This window comes from Entelurus aequoreus, linkage group LG14, assembly GCF_033978785.1.
Source record: "Entelurus aequoreus isolate RoL-2023_Sb linkage group LG14, RoL_Eaeq_v1.1, whole genome shotgun sequence".
In the NCBI taxonomy this organism is placed as follows: domain Eukaryota; kingdom Metazoa; phylum Chordata; class Actinopteri; order Syngnathiformes; family Syngnathidae; genus Entelurus; species Entelurus aequoreus.
In genome coordinates, this window is record NC_084744.1 from 56,913,547 (window position 1) to 56,929,946 (window position 16,400).

At 39.4% G+C, this 16,400-nt stretch overlaps 1 protein-coding gene across 1 annotated transcript; it reads right to left on the reverse strand.

Moving 5' to 3' along the window:
* Positions 1-424: 424 nt before the first annotated feature.
* On the reverse strand, positions 425-16,199 carry LOC133665091 (zinc finger protein 345-like). The gene is made up of 7 exons (XM_062070286.1): positions 15,987-16,199; positions 11,406-11,608; positions 7,054-7,146; positions 6,873-6,968; positions 4,048-4,158; positions 2,648-2,777; positions 425-2,568 (listed from the first exon to the last, which is right to left on the reverse strand). Exons 1-7 carry the CDS (start codon positions 15,997-15,999, stop codon positions 686-688), a joined length of 2,529 nt encoding a protein of 842 aa, XP_061926270.1. The 5' UTR covers positions 16,000-16,199; the 3' UTR covers positions 425-685.
* Between the last annotated feature and the right edge of the window lie 201 nt (positions 16,200-16,400).

Below are 16,400 nucleotides of genomic sequence, written 5' to 3' on the forward strand. Positions count from 1 at the left end.
GGTTACAATAAAACCATGAAGGCCAACACAGATGGAAGAGATTAACTTGCAAATCGGTTCTAAGACTAAAGGTTCATTGTCTCGTGAGTTAATACACAAACTGATGGGAATAGTTGTGCCGTTATAAAACAAAAAATGGTTGCTCCTCCTGACAGATTACAGATTCCAGGAAATTGCAGGCCAATCAAGATTCCAGACCCAGCAAATGTAATGGCAGGAAATAATTTAGACGAACTTGCCCATCGTTCAAATGTCTTGCAGGGGAGATAAAAAGACGAGCAGGTCATTTAAGGATAAACAAAGTCGTGGTCCTCCTGATTCCAGCTGATAGACACTACACGTACAGCTGCTGCCCTCTGGTGTACGGATGGAGAATAGCTTAGTCTGGTTTTCCCCTGGAAGAAAAGTGAAGTCACACAAAAAGTGGAATTGAGGTCATTTAATTTAAATCTCACAAAGTCAGCAAACATAATAGGAATAGAAAAAGAATTGAAGACAATTCGGTTTTCACACGACGACAGCTGATATTTGCAGATAGAAATGTCCCTCGCGGTGTTTTACTTTTGGTTTGATGACCGGGCGTGACCTAATGGTGTCTCTCAGAAATAATAAACATGATTGGAGGGGAGAAAAAAAAGTTGGTAGTCTTTTTGCAGAGCATTTTGGAGCTTTTTTCTGGCAAGAGTCAGTTGATGCTGGAGTGGCTTTTCAGGTGCCGCCGGAGGTGGTTCAGGCAAGTGTACGTTTTAGGACAGATCTGGCAGTGGAACGGCCTCACCCCCGAGTGGTTGAGCATGTGCTGCTTGAGTACGCTGCCGTCCGAGAAGGCTTTCCCGCACTGGGAGCACACGTACGGCCGCTCCCCGGTGTGGACGCGCATGTGCACGGTCACCTTGTGGGCCATGGTGAAGCCCTTGCCGCACACCGTGCACTTGAACGGCCTCTCGCCGGTGTGCGTGAGCCTGTGGGTGCGCATAGCGCCCATCTGCGAGAAGGCCTTGCCGCAGTCCGGGCAGACGTGGGGCTTCTCGCCGGTGTGGACCCGGGTGTGGCTCCTCAGGCCCCCCGCCGTGGAGAAGCACTGGGCGCAGTGCGTGCACTGGTAAGGACGCTCCCCCGTGTGAGTGCGCATGTGCTGCTTCAGGTCGTAGCGGTTCCGGAAGCCGCGGCCGCACACCAGGCAGCTCTCCGGCCGGTCGTCGTTGTGGCGCAGCTCGTGGTTGGACAAGCACTTTTCGGACAGGAAGCACTTGCCGCACTCCTGGCACTGGTACGGCTTCTCGTGGTCGACGCGTTGATGGTACTTGAGCTCGCTGATCCCGGGAAACGTCTCGTCGCAGTACCGGCACCTGAAGCGGTGGTTGGGGCTGTAGGGAAGCTGGTGCTCAGTCATCTGATGGTTCCTCAGCAGGTGGGCCATCTTGAAGGCCTTCCCGCAGTGCGAGCATTCGTATTTGGTCAGCAACTGCACACACTGGTGCCGGACGCGCTCGTGCAAGGATCGGAACTGGCAGCCGCACTTGGTGCAAACGTGGGCGGCGTTCTTGCACTTCCTCTTCCTGTGTCCCGAGAGGTGAGTCTCGGTGCGGAAGGCTTTGCCGCACTGCGAGCACTTGTAGGGCTTCACGGCCGTGTGGAACCTCTGGTGCTCGAGAAACTCGAACCGGTACTTGAAGCTCCTTCCGCAGAGCGGACAGTTGTGGGTGACTCGTCCCCGAGGGTAGGCCGATTTGATGGTCAGTTTCCTTGAGGAGATCGACAGAGACAACGAGGAAATCCGATGGGCGCCGCCGCTTTTCCTGTGTTTACCTCTACTCAGTAACTTGGCTGCCTCCGTTTCGCCGAACTCATCGTGGCGTTGTTGATGCTTCACCAGACACTTGGAGGAGATGAAGCTCTTCCGACATTGCTTGCACTGATAGGGTTTGTCGTGATCCACCTGCTGATGGTACTTCAGGTCGCCGATGCCCGCAAAACCTTCGCCGCAGTGGCTGCACTTGAAAAGACGGCTCTGGACGTGCGTGAGAAGGTGCTCCTTTAGGCTGCTGGACTTCTGGAAAGTCTTCCGGCAGTGCACGCAGTCGTAGCTGCGGCCCCGTTTCGGACAGTGGTGTCGGAATTTGTCCAGAGAGGTGGGGAAACTGTTGCCGCATTTTATGCACAGGTACGCGGCGTTCTTGCATTTGCGCAGCCGGTGGCCGGCGAGCAGCGTGGCCGTCCTGAAAGCCCGCCCGCACTCTGAGCAGTTGTACGGCTGCAGACCGCTGTGGACTCGCTGGTGCTCCGCCAGGACCGAGTGATGCTTGAAGCATTTGCCACACTCGGGACACTTGTGCGTTCCGGACTGCTGTCCGCGGCAGGGAGACGGCGACATGTCTGTTTCTCTTTTTGGCGAATCCGGGAAGTCGGTGGACGTGGAAGGGTTCGTGGACATCTCTTCGTCAAACATGACTATCTGAGGAACGTTGCTGACGTCATCACAAGCACTCGGATGGGACGCAATGGCCACTTCCAGGGAGGGGGGCAGAGACAGCGAGGGGATGAGAAGATCATCTGACTGAAATGGAGCTGTGTGGAGGAAAATAAGCATTGAAACATGGAGCGAGACACTTAGATCTTTTTACTGGCAATAATTACGAGAACTTACCGACAGTATTTTTGGCCAATTTTCCGTGACACTGCTTGCTCTGGAGAAGAAATTTGAGGTCATCTCCGTTGGATACACACTGCATGTACTCCTCAAGCACGGAGGGGGCAGCACTGAGCCAAGATGCAGTCTAAAACAAGGCATGGAAAAAGGGTTTTTACACTTTAAACCAGACCCAAAATAAAAGAAAAATTAGATTTTTTAAAATCAATTAACTTTTGTTACAAACAAAAATTGCAATTACCTTATTTTTCGGACTATAAGTCGCAGTTTTTTTCATAGTTTGGCCGGGGGTGCGACTTATACTCAGGAGCGACTTGTGTGTGAAATTATTAACACATTACCGTAAAATATCAAATAATATTATTTAGCTCATTCACGTAAGAGACTAGACGTATAAGATTTCATGGGATTTAGTGATTAGGAGTGAAAGATTGTTTGGTAAACGTATAGCATGTTCTATATGTTATAGTTATTTGAATGACTCTTACCATAATATGTTACGTTAACATACCAGGCACGTTCTCAGTTGGTTATTTATGCCTCATATAACGTACACTTATTCAGCCTGTTGTTCACTATTCTTTATTTATTTTAAATTGCCTTTCAAATGTCTATTCTTGGTGTTGGATTTTATCAAATAAATTTCCCCCAAAAATGCGACTTATATATATGTTTTTTAATTCTTTATTATGCATTTTCGGCGATTTATACTGCGGAGCGATTTATACTCCGAAAAACACGGTAATCTGAATTTTTTTTACAACCCGTTATTACAGACCACTTTAATAAACAGAATGGAACTGTATTTTTTATATTTATTTAACAGTAGGATTAAATAACAATAAAGAATGTTGGATATAAATGATAAATGGGTTATACTTGTATAGCGCTTTTCTACCTTCGAGGTACTCAAAGCGCTTTGACAGTATTTCCACATTTACCCATTCACACACACATTCACACACTGATGGCGGGAGCTGCCATGCAAGGCGCTAACCAGCAGCCATCAGAGGCAAAGGGTGAAGTGTCTTGCCCAAGGACACAACGGACGTGACTAGGAAGGTAGAAGGTGGGAATTGAACCCCAGTAACCAGCAACACTCCGATTGCTGGCACAGCCACTCTATCAACTTCGCCACGCCGTCCCTATATGCAATATTAACTATGAACTAGTGTTGTCCTGATACCAATATTTTGGTACCGGTACTAAAATGTATTTCGATACCTTTCTGTACAATTAATTTTGCAGATTTATGTATGAAATATAAAAATCGCAAATCAAATCGCAATTTTGAAGAGAAAAAAAAAATCACAGTTAGGTTTTTTTTCTAAATCGTGCAGCCCTATTTTAAGCCGCTTTTATTAATTGCTTCTGTCTCGCAGATGTTTATTATGTACCTGCTTGAAATCTGGTATTGGCAGGAGCTCCTCCAGTCTGGTAAAGAATTCACAAACCAGTGTCTCCAGTGCTGTGTCAAAGTCAGGACCGTACTCCACCGGAAACACGTTCTGTTGCATAAAAAGGATGAGACATTTTCACCAATAATGTCATTTTTTATGGCAATAAAATGGGAAATACAGTAAAATTACATTTATGATTGGCATGATTACAGATATCTAACTTATTTCCAACAAACTTTGTAGAGAGTTGGTACATGGACCAAGGAAGAATCCAGTATATTTAGGTAAGGGTCTGGATAAAGAGGACAAGACAGGAATTTATTAAAAAAGGAAGTTGAGTTATACTATGCCATTATGGGATGTTTTGCTGATATCCTGTCTCTTTTTGTTAACATAAACCTACACAATTATTTTAGGGAGGTAAAAAAATCTTTTTGCAGGAAATCATATACTTATTTTTCCAATTGTACAATTGTGTGACCAAAAAGTGACCAAAACGTCACAGACCAGTCCTATTAATATTTGTATGCAGTACTAATTTAGGGTGGTAGCCTAATTCGCAATCCCTATTTTCTATACAATTATTGGACATTGGGAACTTGAACAGGTCAGCAATCAAATTATTTGGACTTTAAGCTAATAAGTAGTAGTAGCAAGTTAAGGTACCACTGTCCATCCATCCATTTTCTACCGCTTGTCCCTTTTGGGGGCACTGTCGTACTCTAAATAAGAGGAGAGCCACACATTTTGGAGGGAATTTTGCCTATCATTCACAATTCCTATGTAAGTCAAAAACACATATGTTTTTCTTTTTTATGTATTTTAAGTTGTAATATATGGCAAATACGAGGTGGCTAAAAAAATGAAGCTAATGGGAGTCATTACGTCTATTGCGCCCATAAAACCCTTTAACAAAACATTAAAAAAAACACCAACAATACTCCATTTACATCTTGTGACTGGCATATTACCAAGTATTAGCCATATTGTTATTATAAGCGCTAACGCTGAGAAAGTACTTTTAGCAGTACATTGAACACAGAGAGCTAACTCGCTTATGCAGCAATGGACATACTGTACCGGTGAGTTGCTACATCTCCTCTGAGCTGGTGAAAGTTAATTGTAGATTAAAAATCATGCCTCTCACTTGTGTAGTAGAAGGTTGTGGCCATAAACCGAGAAGTTGGTAGACTTTGACATTTAATTGAGACCAGGAGATGGCGTGAAAGATACAGAAAGACGCTTGTTTTGGGGGTTTTTTTATGATTAATTCTTTATCTAAACAGATAGCTGTAAGCATCCCATCATTTGGCATCCAAGTGAGAGCAGACATTGTTCTGCAAGTGATTGTTTTGTATTTCTTGTTTAGCATGTGACAATAGTGTTACTTGCTGGATCTGTTTATCACACAGCTTCTAAAACGTGTACCTCATCCTCCTTATGTTCAGGCTCAAAAATATAAGGTTTCTGGATAATCATTTTGTTTCAAAGTAGTCTATGTTGGCGCTCATGAAGTCTGCATGATTAGTAGTTAAAGTACCAATGATTGTCACACTCACACTAGGTGTGGTGAAATTTGACCTCTGCATTTGACCCATCCCCTAGTTCACCCCCTAGGGGGTGAGGGGAGCAGTGAGCAGCAGCGGTGGCCGTGCCCGGGAATCGTTTTGGTGATTTAACCCCCAATTCTAACCCTTGATGCTGAGTGACAAGCAGGGAGGTAATGGATCCCATTTTTAAAGTCTTTGGTATGACTCGGCCGGGGTTTGAACTCACAACCTACCGATCTCAGGGCGGACACTCTTACCACTAGGCCGCTGAGTAGGTGTAGTTGAAAGGAAAAGTGACAGTTGTGATGCATAATACACCGCCGAATGCTTAAAAGGAGACAAATACGTAAATATTACATGTTATTATGAATGTGCCTGTTACTACATCACCATACCACACCAACTCTATTTATAAAGCCCTTTAAAAACAACCACAGTTGAAGAAAAAAGGGCTGTACACCACAGAGAAATACAGGCAAAGGGCAGACTAAAAAATAACATTTAAAACAGAGGTAAAATATACATTGAAAAAGCAAATACAAATTATCTTAAGAACATACTGTATATATACAACATATATATGTTACATATATACTTACAGTGTGTATAAAATGTTGATGGAGGGTTTTTTTTTAAAGCGCTTTATAAGCGGAACGGAGCAAATTCCTTTAGCTACATTGTTAGCTGACTTTTGCTATCGTTTATGAGTTATAAGGCATTAAAAAAAAGAAAACCATGTGTGCTTGTCTTGCATAAAGATTGTGAATGGTAGGCAAAACACATGCAAAACATTTTACGACAGATTTCCTTGCACTGTTGGCAGATTATTTTAAGTAATATATCTTGATAGATTCTAAGAAAATTGGCCTAACAATACCAAAACTTTTTTTTTTACCTTGATTTCAGACATTTTGTTGTGCACAAACTCACTTACTTGCTTCTTAGTCTGTATTTTTTCAGTTTGGTCTCTTTCACAATGACCATTAACAACGGTAAATGTGGCAAAATATTGTCACATTTAGACATTTATCACACTTCATACAGTGAAGTGTGATAAAGGTGAAGGCAGATCTTGGGTTATTTTTCTATTTCAGGTATTCTTTAAATGGGGAAAATCAATACTAACACTTGAGGGTATGTTGTTTACGTTAACTGTTAAGAGACCGTATAGGGTAGCGTAACATTTCTGTCCTGTTCTTTAGTGTTTCATTCTTATTAATATTGAAATATCACTTCTCCAAAACAAAACCTTTTGTTAACAGTTCAGTCTACCTTGAGGAAATGTTCTCTTCCATCCGTGTCTTCAATGAGGCCCTGTACTAGCTTCATGAAGTTAGCCTCGGGTGCTTCAATCACAGGATCATTCGTCTAGATGGCAGAACACAGACTGGCAGTCAGTAATGGTGGAATAACAGACTATATTAAAAAAAAAAAACTCACTGGTTTGACTCACCTCCTCGATGCAAGAAGATCGGATCCTGTTAAGGTGAGTCTCAACAGCTTTCAGATCTTCGGGATGCTCAGAACGCAACAATTCCAGAGTGGTCTGGTGAAAATGTACATATTCTTTAAAGTGACGTTGGAAAATTAAAATACAATATTGTACATTTAAGTAAGTCCCCACTGAATGTGTTAAAAAAGGTGTTAAACACAGTTTCAAAATTTTTTTTTAAACAAAACTAAGCATTACTATATTAAAGGCATTTTAAAAAAACAACAACTCTTTTATTACATTATGTACCATATTTTTCAAACCTTAAGGCACATTTAAAATCCTTTCATTTTCTCAAAAATCGACTTACTTTCGTATTAATTCTGGTTGTGCTTGAAGCAATTTTATTTGGTACATGGTGTAAGGAAAAGTGTGACCAGTAGATGGCAGTCACACATAAGAGATACGTGTGGACTGTAGGTTGACACCTGTTCTATAGATGACGTTAGCAAGTACCCATAAGCAAGCAACACCAAAACTTTGTTTCATTGAGAATATAGAACATTACACACAACACTCAAAAAACTGTCAAAATGTTTTAGTGCGACTTTTGTAAGCTATGAAGCTGCACTGCTTGATGGAACGCGGAGCACTATGGCTACCATAGTCAGACGTACTGTGCTTCAACATACAGTTATTATTATGTTGTGTGTAAAAGGACCCCAAAATGACACCTATTAGGAGACACTATCTGCGTTTTGTTTCGCAATATTATGCAAAACCAACTTTTCTTACCTATTGGTACCTGCTGAAGTGTATTTGGGATCTGCATAAGTCTTGAAAATTTGCGCGCATCGGCAATTGTAGTCCGCACTAGGGATGTCCCGATCCAGGTTTTTGCACTTCCGATCCGATACCGATGTTGTTTTTGCACTTCCGATCCGATACCGGCCGATACTGGCCTTATCTGAGCATGTATTAAAGTTTAAAGTTATTTAGCCTACTTAGTTGTCAGATTCATGTTGAAAAGGGTTTTAGTACTCTTGATAACAACTAGCCAGCTGAATTACCGTATTTTCCGCACCATAAGCCGCACCTAAAAACCACAATTTTTCTCAAAAGCAGACAGTGCGGCTAATAACCCGGTGCGCCTTATATATGGATTAATATTAATATTTATTTTCATAAAGTTTAGGTCTCGCAACTACGGTAAACAGCCGCCATATTTTTTCCCTGTAAAAGAGGAAGCGCTTCTTCTTCTACGGTAAGCAACCGCCCCCATAGAAGAGGAAGCGCTGCTTCTTCTTCTACTGTAAGCAACCGCCAAGGTGAGCACCCGCCCCCGTAGAAGAAGAAGCGCGCGGATATTATGTTTCATTTCATTTGTGTGTTTCTGTAAAGACCACAAAATGTCTCCTACTAAGAGACACGCGTACAAGGTTCCACTGACTTTTGATATTCATGTGAACCGCACTGTGGATACAACGGGAGCACGTACGGTGAATATTCGCACCACAGGGAATGAGAAGTCGTCCTACTGTGGTTCTAGCTTGCCATGCTAACGGCCAGAAACTTCCACCTACGGTGATATTCAAAAGGAAGACCTTGCCAAAAGAGAACTTTCCAGCCGGCGTCATCATAAAAGCTAACTCGAAGGGATGGATGGATGAAGAAAAGATGAGCGAGTGGTTGATAGACGTTTACGCGAAGAGACCGGGTGACATTTTTCACGCAGCGCCGTTCCTGTTGATCTATGACTGCATGCGCGTCCACATCCCTGATGGTGTCAAAAAACAAGTGAAGCACACCGAAGAAGAAGAATTCGAGTGATTTATGGATGAGTAATAACTTCAGAAAGTAAGCTTTAAATGTTTATTTTGTGTGTTGTGTGACATTAACGTTCGAGCAACGTTGAGTTATTGATGTTGCTATTGCTCTGCACTATTTTGAGTGTTACTATTTTTGTGATTGCACATTTGCACATTACATTTTGGGAGTGAACAGAGTTGTTAGAACGCTGGTTTGTAATATATTATTAAAGTTTGACTGACCTATCTGACTGTTTTTTTGACATTCCCTTTAGCGTAGCATAGGTGCGGCTAATAACACGGGGCGGCTAATAGGTAAACAAAGTTTTGAAATATGCCACTCATTGAAGGTGCGGCTTACAACACGCGGGGCGGGGCGCCTTATGGTGCGGAAAATACGGTAGGTGAGTTTGAATAATACACAACGGAGATGTTGACGTGCGGAGTTTCAAACACTCTTCATTTTCTAGCAGGGGACTTTTCAAATGATGCTACATATTAGCAGTAAAGCTACTTTTTATAGCAACGCTTTTGCCCCACACTTGACAAATTACGGTTGTCTGTTCGACATATTCCCACTTGAAGCCAAACCACCGCCAGACGATGGACCCCCTGCTGTTTTTCTTGGGGATTAATTAATTCTTCCTTCATTATTACCGCTCACACGGCTACGCTAGCATCACAGCTAACGTTAGCCATGCTGCTACCTCTCCGCTGTGAGAGTGCGTATATGTATGTGACGTATGACGTGACAGTATGTGACGTATGTAGAAGGTGCGCTTGCTGTCTGTGAGAAGCAGACACAAGAAGGAGTGGGAAGAGCCTGTCGTGTAATGCCAGCAGCTAAAAGCAACTGCGTGAGAACGTATACTCGAATATCACGATATAGTCATTTTCTATATCGCACAGAGACAGCTGACATTTTTACCGGTAACTTTTAATTCACATGGCCGTCTTAACGGTTAGGACACAGACCTGTGGATGTGTTGAAGGTGTGCTGGGAAATGCGGAACGAAAATTAGGGAGCAGCAGAAAAGTGGAATGTATTATTTAAATCTGTGCGTTCTAAAACACGGATCTGTGCGTTCTAAAAAACTGGATCTGGATCGGCATTTTCCCATGCCTTGCCGATACGCATTTTTTGGCAAATATCGGCGGCCGATCCGATCCAAATATCGGATCGGGAAATCCCTAGTCCGCACCGTAGTTAATAAGCTTGATGGGGTCCCTGGGACCCCATTTTGAAAGTTCCTAGCGCCAACACTGATACGTATAAAGTAGCAGATAAATCTACTGCTAAAATGTTGGTTAATGTACTCAAGGTTTCCCACACATTAATTTATTTGTGGCGGCCCGCCACGAAAGAATTACGTCTACCACAAATAAAAAAAAAAATCATATAGTTGATGTAGATGCCCATATCGGCTGTTCAGATTTACTTTACAAAAGAAGTGTAGGATACTTCTCTTGTTGCCTTATTTGTATTTGACTTTATTAAATGTATTTATATTAGAAACACAACATGTGTATATAACAAAGGGTGCAAAGTCTGCAGGCAGTAGGAAACACATGGTTAAGTGTAGGGAGTAAAACTGATGGCAGTCTAAAGTTCAAGATTTTTGGAGCTCTTTGTTCAGTGGATCAGATGTTTGATGAAGCTCTGTGTCTATCTACCACTACTACTGTTTTCTGTTTATTTGTTACTGACTGTGGCAGGACACCTCTGCCTCTGTTTCACTTTATGTTGCTGGTAAATAATATGGTTGTAGTAGTAGGCTAAAGTTAAATTATTTAGTATGCACTAATTAAAGGGGCAGAGCTTTGAGACATTTTAGCTTTTTTATTTTATAAGATATATTTTTTGTAAGAACCACAATTAATAAATATATTTCAGTGAATAACTTATTGTTCAAATCTGTATATAAATATGTACATAAAGTGTAGTAATTATAATGTAAAATGGATGGATGGATGGACGTGTAAAACAAAACTGTTATTATTAATTAGTAAGTATACATTTTTTGAGCCTTTTTAGAGAAAATCAAATCATTGTAGTAAATTATGCAAATTAATCGATGATGTCATGGTGACCACGCCCATGGCCACGCCCCCACCACCACAGGTATCTTGGCAGTTTATGGGAAACACTGGTGCTTGTATTGAACATTTTTTGAATACTGAAAGTAAGAGCAGAAAAGGTATCCTCTTGTTAATTTAAAGTGTTGGTTACACTTTATTTAAATAAGATGTAAATGCATTGGCAATTAATTGTTGTTTACTTGCTCATTTGTATCCATGATTCAAATATATCTAACTTCCTAACAATACTTTTTTGCTAAAAAGTTACTGAATCGATTTCAACTCACTGAATGGTTTGTCGTAAATAAACTAATATCGTCCCTGAAAAGTATCGCAACATCAAATTATGATTTCGAATCGAATCGTTACACCCCTACCACATACCTAAACAATGGGCGTATAATTTCCTGTTTTTCCGACAGAGCACGTCGATAGTACAAATATGTCGATAATACAAAGTATATTCAAGCGTTTCCTTTTCCTTACCCTGGCCCTCAGGCCGAGCGACAACAGTCTCCCCTCTCTCTTGCTCATGAGGTCAGGAACCGCATCCGTAACCATGGATACGAACTCTTCCAGCTTCCCATAGTGCTTAATGTTCCTCTGGCGAACCACTTCCCACATCCCAGCTGACATCAGCCGCAGTGGTGGCACCAGGAGGGCCAGTGATGACAGGGGAACACTAAATTCTTCAAACAGACAGAACAAAAAACTTTAAATATATGTTAAATTATTATTATATTATGTGTTCACTAAACGTTTTTTTATACAACTCAATCCAGCCCATTGTTTATCTCAGTGGTCCCCAACCTTTTTTGCACCACGTACCGGTTTAATGTAGGCATTATTTTCATGGACCGGCTTTCCACTTGTAAATAAATACAGCAAGAATAAGTGCATAAAAAATACAACTCACTATAACGCTGAATTAGTGTTTATTTGCGATGAGATGCAGATGGAAATCAGCCTTTGGCTACAATCTATCACTTTTCTGTCTGATATGTTATTTAATGTGCATTGTATCATGTCACAGCATTATAACAAATGGCAACTTCCCATGAGGAGTTTTATTGTACATCTATAAACAAGCTCATTGGTGTTTCTAGTGCACAGGTGTCAAACTCAAGGCCCGGGGGCCAGATTTGGCCCTCCACGTCATTTTATGTGGCCCGCAAGAGCCTGGAAATAATGTTTTCAATAAAATACCTTCTATTTTCTTTCTTTGCTTTCTTATTTTTCTACTAAAAAGTATTAGGGTTTTTTTTTCTAGTTTGACAGGGTAAAAAAAAAATTGTATTGCAAAAAATATTATATTTTCTAACTTTGTTGGTCAAAATCCAAATAAATAGATTTTGGGAGTTTTGTTTTTTTTACAGTATATTACTGTAAGTTGGAAAAAAAACGACAAATGTTTGTTTGTTTTTTACAATAAAATTAAGTCGACTGAGCTGTCAGTTTTTTTTTGTTTTTTTTACTGTAAAATCCACGGTTGATGATTTTATGGTACCACATTTTATTATGGTAAAAAACTGGCAGCTGAGTTGCCAAAATAAAATTAAACAGCTGTACTGTATTTCCATTTACAGTAATATGTTTTAAAAATAATAATTTTAAAAAACACCGTGTATTTTACAGTACAATATTTTACTGGTAACTAAGCTGCCAGTTTGTTTCTGTAAAAAACAGTGGTAAAATCGGCAGATTTTTTTTACTCTTTACGTAAAAAAAATGGTATATATATTAATTCATAGGCAAATTTGTTAATTGTTTACTGTTACAAGCGGCCCTCTCATGGCAGCCATGACTGCGGTGTGGCCCTCAATGAAAACAAATATAATTTTGGGAGTTTTTTTTTTACGACCAATGTTTGTTTTTTTACAGTAAAATTCTGTCGTCTGAGCTGTCAGTTTTTTTTTGTTTGTTTTTTACAGTAAAATCCACGGTTGATGATTTTACGGTAGCACATTTTATTATGGTAAAAAACTGGCATCTGAGTAGCCAAAATAAAATTAAACAGCGGTACTGTGTTTCTATTTACAGAAATATGTTGTAAAAATAATAATAATGAAAAAAAACCCCACCATACTCTCTACTTTCTTACTAAGGGTATAAGGTTTTTTTTCTAGTTTGACAGGAAAAAAAATAGTGTCCAATATTGCAAGAAATATTATATTATCTAACTTTGTTGGTCAAAATCCAAATAAATACTTAAATATCTGCTTAACTTATCATTTCGAAGCATGTTATCCATCAAATTGTACACTATAAAAATGACCAATAGATTTTACTGTAAAATTTGGGGAGTTTTTTTTACAGCATATTACTGTAAGTTGGGGAAAAAACAACCAATGTTTGTTTTTTTACACTAAAATTCTGTCGACTGAGCTGTCAGGTTTTTTTTTACTGTAAAACCCACGGTTCATGATTTTACGGTACCACATTTTATTATGGCAAAATAATTTTTAAAAAACACCATATATTTTACAGTACAATATTTTACTGGCAACTAAGCTGCCAGTTTGTTTTTGTCAAAAACAGTGGTAAAATAGGCAGATTTTTTTTTACTCTTTACGTAATTTTTAAAAAAATATTTTAATTCATAGGCAAATTCGTTAATTGTTTACTGTTACAAGCGGCCCTCTCATGGCAGCCATGACTGCGGTGTGGCCCTCAATGAAAACAAATACAATTTTGGGAGTTTTTTTTTTTTTTTTACAGCATATTACTGTAAATTGGGGAAAAAAACTTTTTTTTACAGTACAATTCTGTCGTCTGAGCTGTCAGTTTTTTTTGCTTATTTTACTGTAAAATCCACGGTTGATGATTTTATGGTACCACATTTTATTATGGTAAAAACTGTCATCTGAGTTGCCAAAATAAAATTCAACAGCAGTACTGGGTTTCTATTTACAGAAATATGTTGTACAATTAATAATAAAAAAACACACCATACTTTCTTACTAAAAGTATTAGGTTTTTTTTCTTTCTAGTTTGACAGGGAAAAAAATAGTGTCCAATATTGCAAGAAATATTATATTATCTAACTTTGTTGGTCAAAATCCAAATAAATACTTAAATATCTGCTTAACTTATCATTTCGAAGAAAGTTATCCATCAAATTGTACACTATAAAAATGACCAATAGATTTTACTGTAAAAATTAAGGATTTTTTTTTTTTTACAGCATATTACTGTAAGTTGGAAAAAAAACGACCATTGTTTGTTTTTTTACACTAAAATTTTGTCGACTGAGCTGTCAGTTTTTTTTACTGTAAAATCCACGGTTCATGATTTTACGGTACCACATTTTATTATGGCAAAATAATTTAAAAAACACACCATATATTTTACAGTACAATATTTTACTGGCAACAAAGCTGCCAGTTTGTTTCTGTCAAAAACAGTGGTAAAATCGGCAGATTTTTTTTACTCTTTACGTAATTTAAAAAATATATATATTTTGATTCATTGGCAATAGGGCTGCAACAACTAATCGATTAAAATCGATTATAAAAATAGTTGGCGATTAATTTAGTCATCGATTCGTTGGATCTATGCTATGCGCAGAGGCAATTTTTTTTATAAACCTTTATTTCTAAACTGCAACATGTACAAACAGCTGACAAACAATAATCACAATAAGTATGGTGCCAGTATGCTGTTTTTTTTCCAATAAAATACTGGAAAAGATAGAAATGTAGTTTGTCTCTTTTATCCGATTATTAACCGATTAATCGAAGTAATAATCGACAGATTAATCGATTATCAAATTAATCGTTAGTTGCAGCCCTAATAGGCAAATTCGTTAATTATTTACTGTTACAAGCGGCCCTCTCATGGCAGCCATGACTGCGGTGTGGCCCTCAATGAAAACAAATACAATACAATACAATTTTGGGATTTTTTTTTTTTACATATTCTTATTTGGGGAAAAAAACGACCAATGTTTGGGTTTTTTTACAGTAAAATTCTGTCGTCTGAGCTGTCAGTTTTTTTTGTGTTTTTTTTTACTGTAAAATCTACGGTTGATTATTTTACGGTACCACATTTTATTATGGTAAAAAACTTGCCAAAATAAAATAAAACTGCGGTACTGTGTTTCTATTTAAAGTAATATGTTGTAATAATAATAATAATAATAAAATAACACCATATGTTTTACAGTAAAAGTCTGGCAACTAAGCTGCGAGGTTTTACGAATTTAAATAATTTACTTTTTTTCTTATGTAAAGAGTAAAAAAAAAAAGTTAAATATTTACATTTGTAGGCAAATTTGTTAATTATTTACTGTTACAAGCAGCCCTCAATGTAAACAAGTTTGACACCCCTGATCTAGTGGGACAGGCCAAAGTTAAGTCGGAGAAAATGCAGTGTTTTATAAATTATTTAATGTTTCTCTGCGGCCCGCTAGCAAATGCTTTCCGGACCGGTGCTTGGGCACCACTGGTCTTATACCACTAAAAATGTTTATTAAAAAGGTAGAAAAGCGCTATACATGTACAACCCATTTACCATTCCACCCATCCATTTCCTACCGCTTGTCCCTTTCCTCCATCCATTAACCACAGTAACTCAACCTGCTCTCAAACATAAACATAACAGCTCATCCCTCGCGTCGTTTCTTTTCTGCCTCATTGTTATCTCCAATGACTTAGCCAAACACACATGTAGTCTCCTACAAATACTCTTGAATGCGGAATAAATAAACGCACTAGCTCAACAAATGTGCACAATTAATTATCGCCGGTGGTTTGTTAGCTAATGCTAACAAGCTAAGCTAATGCTAAGAAGCTAAGCTAATGCTAACGAGCTAAGCTAATGCTAACAAGCGAGGCTAAGGCTAACAAGCTAAGCTAATGCTAACAAGCTAAGCTAATGCTAACAAGCTAAGCTAATGCTAACAAGCTAAGCTAATATACAGCTCGCTAATGTTAGCCGGACTAACCCCGCCACTCTATCTCGTTCCAGAGATTAGCCGAGGCCTGTTTGGTTCGATATGGGAGGACGGGGTCGGAAGAAGGGTCAAGTGCAAAAAAATCCGTCGAGTATTCGCGAGCTACTGCATACCCATGTCGCTCATCGTCGAGTTCTTCAGCGCCGACGTCCAGCAAAATTCCCACCGAGGCGACTTTTCATGTTTCCTGCTTAGCCAGCAGGCTAATAGTTGCAATGGCGCAAGGGCGCCAACTTCTTCCTGAAACACGCCGTGTTGGTGCCCGTCTGTATGTCGTAGGCGAGCGACGTTCGTTTTAAGGAACGTGGCAGCCCGATGCAGACCCTGCTGGTAATCACAACCACCGCCCACCTGAACAGTTTTTAAATAATGAATATTGCAACGCACACTAGTTGATGTCAACGTTGTAAATAAAAAAACAAATTATATTGGAAACTTCAAAAACAAAATACAGTATTTATAGGTGTTATGGTGATTTCAAATCCACTTTTATTGACTTAAATATTATATTTAGTATTTGGCAGTTA

Coding starts and splice junctions, on each gene's coding strand:
- LOC133665091 (XM_062070286.1), bottom strand. Junction 4,159..6,872: donor GAAGAGAACATTTCCTCAAG/GTAGACTGAACT, acceptor TTTATGCAACAG/AACGTGTTTCCGGTGGAGTA. Junction 2,778..4,047: donor CAATACCAGATTTCAAGCAG/GTACATAATAAA, acceptor GCCTTGTTTTAG/ACTGCATCTTGGCTCAGTGC.